At 37.3% G+C, this 13,614-nt stretch overlaps 1 protein-coding gene across 2 annotated transcripts; it reads left to right on the forward strand.

Annotated features, from left to right (window-relative positions):
* Positions 1–375: 375 nt before the first annotated feature.
* Positions 376–13,255, forward strand: LOC126751114 (zinc finger protein 616). Of its 2 annotated transcripts, XM_050461092.1 has the most exons (6): positions 376–815; positions 1,568–3,185; positions 4,306–4,392; positions 8,498–8,980; positions 11,194–11,343; positions 11,405–13,255. In XM_050461092.1, exons 1-6 carry the CDS (start codon positions 684–686, stop codon positions 11,491–11,493), a joined length of 2,559 nt encoding a protein of 852 aa, XP_050317049.1. In that variant the 5' UTR covers positions 376–683; the 3' UTR covers positions 11,494–13,255. The 2 variants fall into 2 exon arrangements, with proteins under 2 accessions (XP_050317049.1, XP_050317050.1); XM_050461093.1 differs by lacking the exon at positions 4,306–4,392.
* Positions 13,256–13,614: the final 359 nt, after the last annotated feature.

The raw sequence follows: 13,614 nt of genomic DNA on the forward strand, positions 1-13,614 counted from the left end.
TACAATAGCATACACATACACAAGGTAAACACATTGAAGGTCGACGACTGCATGTGCGCCTGTAAATATGCTTCGATAAATCAACAACAATTCGCTGCGAACGATGAGATGGCGAAGCACCATGCTGAGCAAGCATGCCACATGCCCAACCAAGGAGGTGGGGGATGAGATTTTTTTTTTCACAGATTTCCTCCCACAGGATTTGAGCTGCGCCCGAGTGTAGATACAAATGGACGACAGTTGTAAAGATGCGAAAATTCGCTGGAGCAAATAGTGAAAATAGCAGAAAGAACAGTGTGCATTTGGAAGCGCGAGTGGCAGCAATGAAAATTTTGCAGGTGTCTTGTGCAATATTCTATTTTGCGAAAAATGTGTGCTAAATAAATAAATAAAAAAAAATGATAATTAATCTTTAGGTTTGTCGTTCGGAAAAGCAATTAAGTTATAGTAGAATTTAATGTGATAAATTTCATGCTGTATGTACATAGTTAGAGTGTTAGGGATAGCAATAGTGCAAATGCCCCGACAGGTGAACATTTTGGTATTGGTAAAATTGATGACGAAAATGCAAATGTGTGCTTAATGCTTTTGCGGTCAACAAGCTGAAATAATAGGGTGTAACCACTGCGTCATTGCATCGTGAATAACGGCGAGTAATAGTGTGTATTTATGTTGGTGCTACGATGGAGACATGCAGAACCTGTGCGAGATGTGATTTTGAGGACGAAACCAAATGGTTCGACTTATTTCACACAACGCGTTGTACGAGAGAAATTGAAGAGATGCGTGTGGAGTTCAATAATTGGCATTTGCAGGTATACAAATATTATATATCGATCTAATGGAAGCACAAATTAGCATGTTTTTGAAGAACATGATATTCACCATATGCATTGACTGAAACTCTGGTAGGCAATAAGTTCTGCTAAGGCAGACGCTATAGCTCGATAGGGCGTAGCATTTGTTTTAGCCAATATGTTAAATCATGTTGCCGTAAAATAGTAGAAAAACACTTGAGGACACATAACATGTAATTGGAAAATAAATGGTCGATAATTCTGATTTTTGTTTTAATTTAATATTGGGCGCCTCCTGTAGAGACTATTCGTTTTCTCTTCGGACGCACTTAGTTCGCTGCTATGTGTGATGCGAAAAGTATTATGTATATGTATATGTATATCTATATATGTATGTATATATATACATATATATATATGTATACATTCTTATTTGTTTACAAACAAACAACAGATGTTATTTAACGTACTACTTTAAACGACATAACAATTTTACTTATCTCTGAACAGATTTTCCAATATGCGAAAATAAGTGAATTTTCGCAACAACCAAAAACTAAAACTTTTTCTACCGCTTCTACATAAATATAATGAAGACTTTTGAGAATATATGATTTCAACCATAGATACCCTTCTTTCTTGTTATCTTAGTGCGCATTAATACACTTAACTATACTTATTATCATCGCATTGTGGAAAAATTTAATACCCACAAATATATAAAACCTTTGCATTAAATATATCATTCTTTTTTGTGACGCTTTCAAAAGATTTCACCCAACGACGGATTGCCACAGAAAATCTGTTCCGATTGCTTTTCGAAATTTTGTAATGTGTTTACCTTTCGGATGCAATGCCAGCAAGCACAAGTGAAGCTAAATAATATATTCGATAAGATCGAAACACAAAGTATGGACGATGACCGCTTCGAGGATAATCTTGAAGAATTAAGTGCTCAGCTGTTGCGAATTGTAGAGGAAAATGAACGACAAATAACGAATTCATCTTATAACGAACAAAACTGCCAAATAGTTGATTGTACTGCCGCTGGTGTTGACACCACCGTTTCGCCCAATGCCACTCCTTCAGCAGCTGCCATAGTGATGTTGGATATGCTTGATGAAAATTGTGCTAACAATTACACCACCACCGCCACGGCAACGACTAGATCCAGTGGAGTGTGTGAGAGAGTCGAACAGTATACTGATGACATTTTAGCAGCTCAAACAGAGGTTTCACCTAAAACAATCGAAGAGTCTTTCTTGGCAAAAACAATTTCAATAACAAACGAAAATAATGCAACTGCTGCCGCCATAACTGAAGCTAACATTTACACTGCCGGCGTTGAATGTCAAAGTGAAGCGGAAATGCAAATGACAAAGGTGACGACTGTAACTGTTAAAACAATGGCAGTCGATAAAGAAGTGGAAGAGGTAATAGTAGAAGAAGGAAATAAAAACGAAAATGAAATAGAATTAAAAATGGAACACGAAGAGGACGATATAAGCGAGCAAATACATTTACACGTAGATGATATAATTGAAGAAGATTTTACGCTCGATGATCAACTGGTGGAGGAGAAGGCAGAGACAACATTAAGTGCAGACAGATCATTGGACCGTGTCCTTGCTCAAGATGGCTGCTATTTAAATGTAATGAGCGGAAATGTGTCACAACCTGAAGGTTATACCGAAGAAAGTGTGCCTTTTGCGGAAGCTGTTGAAGATGAGAATGACCTTTATGAAGAAGATGAAGGAGTATTGGAAGCATTCGAACCCGTCACACTCCCAACGAATACCTACAATACAAATAACAATACTATTTTAGCATCACAATATGTCTTTCACTCGTCTGCTACGAACAATGGCTACAGTCATACAGTGGGTCAACCACCGGATGTTAGCATTGTTTATGAGTGTAAATACTGCCACAAAACCAAAGACACGCCAAGCACTCATTTCGAAACTCAACAGACACTACTCGAGCACATAACAAACACGCACAACGCCGAATATCCATTTACATGCCCGCAACGCGGTTGTACGGAGGGTTTTCGCGACGCCGCCTCACGCACGGTCCACATAAAAAGCGAGCACGTGGCCAAACATTATGAGTGTGATGTGTGCGGCAAAAAGTATGCCGATCGCTTTAACTTACGCCATCACTACGAGAAGTTCCACAGCGAGACCGATTTTGGGTGTGACACTTGCGATAAGCGTTTCTATTCGCGTAAAAGTCTTAACTACCATATGAAGTGGCACAATCCGGAATTGTTGTTGCACTGTAGTCACTGCGATCGTTTGTTTATTAATCAGCGACACTTGAAGTGTCACGAAGAAACGCACAACGGGGTGAGGAATAGTGAATTTTGTACGTTTTGTGGTAAAAGTAAGTAAACATTTTTAATTAAATTATCCACAATTAATTAATACGCATGTATAAGTAAATACTTAAGCGGTTATAAATTACAAAATTACTGAAAAACTGGTTGGTTGTATATGTAATGTAAAAGTATTTTAGAAGCTTTTAAAGTAAGTAAAGAAATAATTTTGTGAAATTTGTTAGTCATATATGCATATAGCTTTCTTTCATTCACACCAAAGTCGAAATTTACTTTAAGACCTTCTTTTTATTGATTACGGATTTTTAGATAATTTGTATGCTTAATATTAGACTGATTCTTTCCTGCTCCTTTCTCCGTGCCTCCAGAAATGAGGCGTTTATATGTATGGATAGGTATACATATGAATAACTGTATGCAACGGTAATGCTGTTGTTGTTACACTAAATGTTTTAATCAAACATCGCTAAAATAAATAATCCCGTTATTATACTTATGCAAAAAATATTTGGGGCTCTTTGATTGTGAAAACGATGGAAAATCTTAGATAACAGCGATAACATATTATTTATTACTTCACATATTTATATGTTTAAATTTATACTACATTATTCTCTCATCTGAATCGTTGATTATTTCATTATGCTAATGAATTATTTGTTTTTAAGATATTGCCAATAATTGTATTGAATTAACCCAATTGATGCCCAGTCGGCGCATTCCTTTTTGTTGGTTATGTTGGTAAACATTTTTTTTTTTCGACGAACCGTTAAGGTTGAAAATTTAATAATTGTGAATTTCCTTATTATTTTTTGCTCTATTATATTTTATTACTGGCTTCATTCCTGTGCGAATCTGTGTTTATTGGGAGATCTGGCAATTTTTACGGTTCTTTTAATTGAAATATTTTTTGTAAGGAATTTAAAATTTTATTTACAATGAATATTAGTTTCTCCGATTCTTGCCAAAAAAAATCTCAAGTTTCATCTTCATGTACAATAATTTGCCTTTTTTAAAGCTTGTAAAGATAAAATAATTTGGTCTAGCTTGACAATGGGGTTGTTAAGAAATAAAGATACTTTTCGGAGGATCGTATAATCATTGTTCATATACATATATATGCACCACTTATTCTCACTTTTTATTCAAATAAAAATCTCTCCCTAGCGTTCATTCACTTGAAAACTTTGCGTTGGCATTTGTATCGGCAACATGGCGGCGAAAAACCATACAAGTGCGGCCACTGCACTGAGGGTAAGCAAAGCTTTACCCGGCTTTCGCAACTCATTTAAGACAACATTTTGCATTCATACGTTCATTCATACATACATACTTTTCAAATTCATTTACCGTTCATCACATATGTGTGCGTGTATGTGTACGCAACTTTTTATCAACACAAAGGATACATTTTTGAAAACAGTTGCAGTGAGAATAGTATAGAACTTCGTTTCAAATATAGACAACGGTAAAAATAATCATTCTGTGTTATGTAATAATCACATTTTTTATATTTCTTTAATGTATTATTTACAAATATTTATGTACATATGCATTTTGCATGCCGAAACTTTGCCCCGTGCACTTTGAAACATCGATTTACGGCTTTATTTATATGTACGAGCATAACGGTAAAACAATTGTGAATTTATCGTACATATTGAAAAAACAAAAATATTAAATCTGCATCTGGATCCTGATGAAAAATTCTAAAACTCGATTGAATATTTTGCTTGTGTCATCCGGAGTCCCAATATCTAATCATGTTTTTGCTTTAAGCGTTTGACGATTTAGTTTTATCTATTATTATAATTTTTTTTGAACATAAAATATTAAAGATTCTGCTAAACGATATTAAAATTTACATGACTCAAACCTCAAAACTTTCCAAACTTTTTATCCGAGATCTCTAGAAACAATTTACAACACACAAATTTTATAGCAGTTTTATATAGTTTTTTTTTCAAGTCACCTTGATATCGTTTCTAATTTTCAAACAATCAGTGAAGTCAATCTTTGCTTTAAGTTTTTGTACTCTGAAGAGGGTATATTGAGATTGGGGCGGCAATATAAAATATACATATGCAAGTATGTGTGTATGTATGTATAAACGATCAGTGTCAGGTGAGTCTATTCAGCTATGTCCGCCTGTCTGTTGGTCTTGCTGTCTACATAAGTATACGCGAACTAGTCCTTCAGTTTTTGAAATATCGATCGGAAAACTTTCACACTTCAGTTTTCAAAATATCTGTCTGACAATTTCCACATATTTTTTCTCTCCAAGACGGAGCTTTTGGTATTGCTCAACGTCAGTTTACACAGCCGTATTAGTTTTGCGGGGATTCGAAATTCAGACATAGCGGCATAGAGGCAGCATCTTTTCGTGCTGTCAAAAGCAGCTTTAAAATCGACGAAGAGCTGATGTGTTTGCCAGGCTTAAAGCCAACTTGATAAGGTCCAATCCGTTTGTTGACGGTGGGCTTTAATCTTTCAGAAAATATGCTCCATATAACCATATATGCGATGTTTAGGAGACTTATCCCACGGTAGTTGGCGCAGATTGTGGGGTCTCCCTTTTTGTGGATTGGGCAGAACACACTTAAATTCCAATCGTTGGGCATGCCTTCGACCGACCATATTTTACAAAGAAGCTGATGCATGCTCCTTATTAGTTCTTCGCCGCCGTGTTTGAATAGTTCTTTTTCTTCAGACGGGTAATTGCTATACGAATTTTTTCATGCTCGGGCAATGGAACGTCTGGTACATCGTCATCGATTGGGGAATCAGGTTTGACATCTCCTGGTGTTATGTTTTCACTGCCGTTCAGTAGGCTGTGAGAATTGTTGCCTCCCTAATTTTAGTATGCTCTGGTCATCAGTCACTAGATCACCTCTTAGGGTTCTGCAAGAGTAAGCTCCGGTCTTGAAACCTTCTGTTACTCGCAGCGTCTTTTCGTAGAGTTTTCGAGCATTAACATTGTCGGACTCATGATTCTCATTCATTTCGGTCTTTCTCTTTTTTTTGCCTGTAAATGCATCTCGCTTTCCTCTTCAGCTCTCGGTATCTATCCCAACCCACACGTGTTGTAGTCGATTGTAACGTTGCGAGGTAGGCAGTCTGTTTTCTCTCTGCGTATTCTTTAGTATTTTCCGAAAACCAATGGTTTCGTTTGCAGCTGTACGTAAGAAGCTTGATATGCCGTTCCACAGTTCCTTTATACCGAGTTTCTGACGAGTGCTCTGAGAGAGCAGAAGTTCAAGTCGAGTTGGAAATCGTTCGGCTGTCTATTATGATTGCAGCTTCTTGACGTTAGCTAAAATACTGGAAACGTGTCTTCCGTCTATCACAACGTGATTGGTCGGAGACTGCCAGGTAGCTTGATGAATTTTCTTATGCTGGAATCTAGTATTACATATAACCATATTTCGGGTCCCGGCGAAGTCGATCAGCTTCAACCCATTTGGAGATGTTACCTTCTTTGCTCACCCTGACGTAAAAGTCGCCAAGCACGATTTGGGCAGCTTTCATAGGTGCGCTCCAAGCGCTCTAGAGGCCATCTTTTTTCACAAACTTCTCTTCCATGCGGATTGTTGCTAGGCATTCATCCACCGGTATGAGTGCCAAGACTAGGCGACAGAGTCTCTCTCTCATCACGAATCCCACACCGAATTTGCGCTTCTTTATATGGCCACTCTAGTAAATGCCACAAGGACCTACTCGTCTCAGTTCTTGTCCCATCCATCGCACTTCTTAAATGGCGGTGATGTCAGCCTTTATTTTTACGAGGACATCAACCGGCGTAAACTTCTACACATGACTCCATCCTCCTATATCTACTACTCTCGCAATTTTCATTTATCGTTACATAGACATTAAGGATAATGAAATTTTTATACCCTGGACAGGGTATATTAAGTTTGTCACGATGTTTGTAACACCCAGAAAGAAGCGTCGGAGACCCTATAAAGTATATATATAAATGATCAGTATGTTGAGCTGAGTCGATTTAACCATGTCCGTCTGTCTGTCTGTCCCTCCGTCCGTCCGTCCGTCTGTATATATACGAACTAGTCCCTCAGTTTATAAGATATCCTTTCGAAATTTTGCAAATGTCATTTTCTCTTCAAGAAGCTGCTCATTTGTCGGAACGGCCGATATCGGACCACTATAACATATAGCTGCCATATAAACTGAACGATCCGAACCAAGTTCTTGTATGGAAAACTTATACATTTGACAATGTATCTTCACCAAATTTGGAACAGATTATTTTCTAAGGTAACAATGTAATCTCCGAATAAATTGTTCAGATCGGTTAACTATAGCATATAGCTACCATACAAACTGAACGATCGGAATCAAGTTCTTGTATGGAATACTTTCACATTTGACAATGTATCTTCACCAAATTTGGTATAGATTATTTTCTAAGGCAACGATGTAATCTCCGAAGAAATGGTTCAGATCGGTTAACTATAGCATATAGCTACCATACAAACTGAACGATCCGAATCAAGTTCTTGTATGGAAAACTTTTACATTTGACAATGTATCTTCACCAAATTTGGAACAGATTATTTTCTAAGGTAACAATGTAATCTCCGAAGAAATTGTTCAGATCGGTTAACTATAGCATATAGCTACCATACAAACTGAACGATCGGAATCAAGTTCTTGTATGGAAAACTTTCACATTTGACAATGTATCTTCACCAAATTTGGTACAGATTATTTTCTAAGGCAACAATGTAATCTCCGAAAAAATTGTTCAGATCGGATTACTATAGCATATAGCTTCCATACAAACTGAACACATAGTTACTAAAAGAAATGTACCTGTGAAGGGTATATTAGCTTCGGTGCAGCCGAAGTTAACGTTTTTTCTTGTTTATATTTAAATTTATCAATTTTACTTTCAGAAAGACCTGAGTTTTTTACATTTTTGCTCTTTATAAATTTTGCTTTCTGATGCAACCAAAAAAATCTGACAAAATGCAACTTGTTTTTGCGCCGTCACATCTGAAAATAACGGGTGTTTCCAAGAAAAGTTATTATTTTTAACTTTTTACATAACTCTATGACCAATTTGTCCTAATCCTTTCTAAATTTACGAAACTGATCAGAGTGAAGAAATCCTGAGGCTAGAAATAGAACCTAGATAACTTAGTCATGCAGCACTTACCTTGAATACACACTTAAACAAAAAGTTTACATCACTCCCAACACAAAAACAACCATCACCAGCCATTCCCATATTGTTCATATCATAAGCAGCAATCATACAAATATTTGTGTACTTACTTAAATTTCAAGTCGGTGCAATAAAAAGTAACCTAACTCTTATGCAATATCTACCCAGTTTTCGCCTCGTATCTGGAGAAGCGTATACACATGCTGGAGAATCATTTGGAGAACCTCACCACCATCGAACGCACCGAATGCATGCTCTGCCGAGAACGCTACGAAGATGAACGCGAGCTGAGCGAACACATACGTAGCAAACATGTTGAAAGGCCGAAGTCTTCCGTGCTGCTAATAGCGAACAATAAACGAGTGGTGCGCAGTAAGCGACAGAAGAATTATAGTGGAATCTTCCAGTGTGATATTTGCGCGCAGCGTTTCAATATGAAATCGGCGTTGGAGCGACACGCGGCGGTGCATTCAAGTATTGGCAGACCGCACAAATGCCCGGTGGAGTCGTGTGCGAAGCGTTTCAAGCGTGCGCAGGATATGAATTGGCACATGAAGACGCATTCGAACGAGAAGCCGAACATTTGCGATGTATGCGGCAAAGGATTTGCCCTGAAATATGTGCTGAATCAGCACAAGCGGAGCCATGAAGGTGAGTAATGAGGGCTGTTTGGCTGATTTCAAATAGATAAGTGAAATTATATCGGTTTTCCTCTAAATTATTTTGGGTTTAATTGACAAATTTTGTTCATAAATTTCTCCATCAGAATAGGAATCAGTGTACATTCGTATTATCCGAAAATGTCTTTGATCATTTTAACGTTTAAGCGCATATCGTATACATGCATTCCGGTGGCCGACTGCAAATGAAGAATTGTATTGAAAATAATTGCAGACATTCAATAAATCACATTCTCCAATAAATAAGTAATATGGCAATTTATACGTCCAAGCCACCGCTCATATGCGATAATCGGTTCACGATCATAGTGTACAACCACCTGCCAATTCTTGGCTTGCAACCCCATTATCTATCAGCTAGCCGATTGCACTCCATAAGTTTTTTAGTAGCTTAAACTCTCCTTACTTGCTAAAAAAAAAAACAAGAAAGATGGCAGCCACCTCTCTGATCAAAATATCAAATTAAAAGCTGTTATTAGGAGGGGTTTTGACCGGCCTTTTACCTCATATTTTTGCATTTGTTAATTGCATTGTAATAGAGAGATCTGCCACATTGTTTATGAAAAAAGTGTTATTTTTTTGTCAGGGTAGGTTATATAAGTTTGCCATGAAGTTTGTAACACCTTCGGAGACCCTATAATGTATATATTATATATAAATGATTAGCATGATGAGCTGCGTCGATTTTGCTATGTACGTCTGTCCGTGCGTCTAGTACCTCAGTTTTTGTGATATCGATCAGAAATTTTTTGAGGTGGAATCAAGAAGCTGCTTATTTGTCGGAATCGCCATACAAACTGAATGATCAAATTGATGTGTTTGTATAGAATCCTTTTTTATCGAGATGTCTTCAAAGCAAAAACTTTAGATGTCTTCAAAGCAAGGACTTTACTGCCCTGCATACTATCGTGGCACTAAGGTTAAGGATTTCGCTGTTGGAACCTTCCTTAATATTGGGGGAGCTTTCAACCACGTGCTGCCAGAGGCAGTCGTTCTGGACGAAAGAGCGATTGAAACGGAATAGGGCAAAACGCGCGCGCTACCAAATGTAAGTAGGGTACCCCACAGGATGAAGTTCTCTCTCCTCTTTTATGGATTCAGGACGTTAACGACCTGCTTACAAAATTTGAGGATCGTGGCGGCCGGGTGATTGCCTATGCAGACGATATTGCACTTATGATCAAAGGAAAGTTCTTGAGTACCGTGTACGAGTTGACGCAGGGTATCTCAGCGTCGTAACAAACTGGGCGGTCGGAAGTGGTCTCGACATTAACTCAAGTAAAACCGAGATGGGTTTATTCACTAGAAGATATAAGATCCCGCTGGCACCTCTGCTCATCCTGCATAGGAAGCTTTCATGGAAGCCGAATATCGAAGAGAGAGCAAAAAAGCATCGATTGCCCTATACTGCTGTAGAGGAGTCATTGGCAAGAGGTGAGGTCTCTCACCGAAAGTGGTTCTCTGGCTCTATGACACTATAGTCAACCCCATTATGTTCTATAGTGTTTTTATGTGGAGGAGGGCTCTAGAAAAACCACCCTTGCAAAGAAACTCGAGAGCATTAAACAGGTGGCGCTCATCAAAATGTGTGGTGCACTAAGGTCCATTCCAACCATGGCAATTAACGCCATTTTGAACATAGTGCCCGTAGACATCGCCGGAAGGTGTATGGCCGCGAAAGTGGCTATTAGACTCAGAGAATCTGGGTTCTTACAAGAACGCGTGGCTGAACACTCGAATATCCTCACACGCTTTGACTTCATACTGGATCACCTAGATCATAGAGTTACCAAACCGAACTCCGGCGGCTCCTTCTCTGCGAATTTGTATCGGCTACTAAGCGTTTTGCTTATCATAAGGCCGAACACAGGAGCTCTTCTTTTTTATGGATTCACAAAGAACTACATATACAAGTCCACGTGCGATCTTCGATCAGTCATCTAACCTAACCTAACCCATTCTTCAAAGCAATGGTACAATCACCGAAGAAATTGTTTAGATCGGACCACTATAGCATATACATAGGTGCCATATAATCGGACCGTTCAAAATCAATCTCTTGTGTGGAATCTTAAAGCTTCAATGTGAACAAAGTTAAAGTTTCTTCATTAATATACTATGTATATGTTTATATTAAACTTATCACGATTGCTATGCTTTATTATAATTTACTTCTTTTTGTAGTTCTTGAGAAAAATTTCAAATGTGTGATCTGCGGACGTGCCTACCTCTTTGAGAAATCACTGCGTGTGCATGAACGAGTTCACACGGGCGATACCTACTACCGCTGCGATTTGTGTGGCGAAAACTTTGTTACGCACATGAAATTCAAAAGTGAGTTATTCATAAAAGCGGCTATGCATTACTGTACGAGCTTAAAATATATTCATTTCAGCTCATATGATGAAAAAGCATGATCCGGAGACAACAAATCTTGAGGATTACAATTTGGATGCCTTTGAAGAACAGCTATATGAACAGTAGATGGACTAGAATTATTTTATATGCATTTACTACTGAGCAAAAAGTAGTAAGACTTTATTCATAATTTTAAAATTATTAATTTATTCTTGAAAATATATGTCGTCCCCTTCAAAGTAATGCATATTGGTACCAATACACTTATGCCAACGTTTTTTCGAATTCTCGAAACAGTTGTTAAAGTCAATTTGCGGTCTTCAATGCGCGTAGCAATTCACGTTTATTGTCTTCAATTGACTCAAAACGGTTTCCCCGGAGCGGTGCTTTGAGTTTGCTGACTAGCCAGAAGTCACACAGAGCTAAATCGGGCGAATATGATGGTTGCGGCACGATATTGGTTGAAAATTTGGCGAAAAACTCACGAAGAATCAATGCATGCGACGGTGCATCATCGTGGTACAAAATCTAAGAGTTATCGACCCACAATTCGGTCTCTTTTTACGAATAGCTTTCGCGCAAACAACGCATAACACACTAATAGTGTTTCTTGTTAACGGTTTGACCGGCCACCTCGATAATTGAAGAAAACTGTCGGCATACCCATGATTTTTGACCTGTTTTGACATGGTTTTTTCGGCTTTGGCTCACATTTGTCATGATATTCGATCGATTGATCCTCTGTTTCCAGGTGTCCAGCAGAGATCCAATGGTCATAGCCAGTAATAATATGTTTCCTGACATCCCGGTAGTCGGAAAGCGTTGTTTCACAGACATTAACGCGACGCTGTTTTTCGATAAAATTTAGTGATTTTAGAACGATTCGTGCTTTCACTTTTCTTATGCCCAAATGGTCTTTCAAAATGGTTTTCACTGATTCTTCCGATATTCCAATGATGCCAATAAGATCTCTGACTGTTAATCGTCGATTCTCAAGCACCAATTCCTTTATTTTATTGACGTGCTGATCAACAGTTGATGTTGATGGTCAACGCGTTCTCGATACTTTTTGAATAATTTGTACCAATCAAAAACACTTGCTCGCGACAAATAACTATCACCGAAGGCTTTTTCCACTATTCTGAACTTTTCAGCACCAGAAATTTAATTGCTCACAGACAATTTAATGGAACTTCTTTGTTGAATAATTTCACTAATGATGTATCTGATAGACATATTAAACTAGAAAAAAATTTTTTGACGAATGGGCTTTCGGCGGAAATTTAAATTAAAAAGTCTTACTATTTTTTGCCCATAGTACATGTTATGCAACGCAAAATTCGCCTATGGTATTTTTTTCACAAAGCGTGGTTCATTTGCAATTTACAGTATTTTATTTAACTCATATATAATATATATGAGCTCTAAATTGTATTGCTGATCAATATTTCTTAGTTTGAAAGCTGTAAAATTAAGTTTTTGGCCAAAAAATATTTAACCCCACTCCTCTATGGGCTAATCTCAAATTGGACTACTTAAAAGTAGCTCATAAAATTCCAGTCAATTGGATTCACATTATGCACTGGGTAAATATTTATTAATTCCATCTACACCCTTGAAAATTATATTGAAATAAGAATACTGCAGCAGTTGTTCCACAACTAGAAGCCATTCAAGGGAATTCACTAAAGAAAATGTTTCAATTTAAATGACATTGACGTGTACTTCGTACACATACATATATTTATATTTACGAAAAGGGATATGCACAAACACAATAATACGCACACAATGGCTCACCGTTAACGCAAACAGTAGCGGAAATATACACGAACATATGTATGTTACACATTTAAAACTGATCAAATAAACAAAAATTAAAAAGAAACACATACATGCATAAGCAACTATGTATACTTACACATACACATAGAGACTAAGAGCAACTACTAGCATGAATGCTCAATTCTTTTGGTACCATATTGAATAATTTAGTAAAAAGCATTTATTGTATTTTATGAAATTATTTAGATAACCGTAGTTTTATAAAAGGGAAATTAATAGCAATATTTTGTAGCGGTAGTTTGTGAATTTTAACGATGGTGATAATGTAACTCTGAAATGATATTACTCGTAGTTTTTAGTGGAAAAATATAATTTCGTGAGGAAAAAATATCATCAATATGTATTTATAGTTTATTTTAAACTTATTGCAGCAAACAAGTAAAAAATAGATATTATATGTAT

Source organism: Bactrocera neohumeralis, chromosome 2, assembly GCF_024586455.1.
Source record: "Bactrocera neohumeralis isolate Rockhampton chromosome 2, APGP_CSIRO_Bneo_wtdbg2-racon-allhic-juicebox.fasta_v2, whole genome shotgun sequence".
NCBI lineage: Eukaryota > Metazoa > Arthropoda > Insecta > Diptera > Tephritidae > Bactrocera > Bactrocera neohumeralis.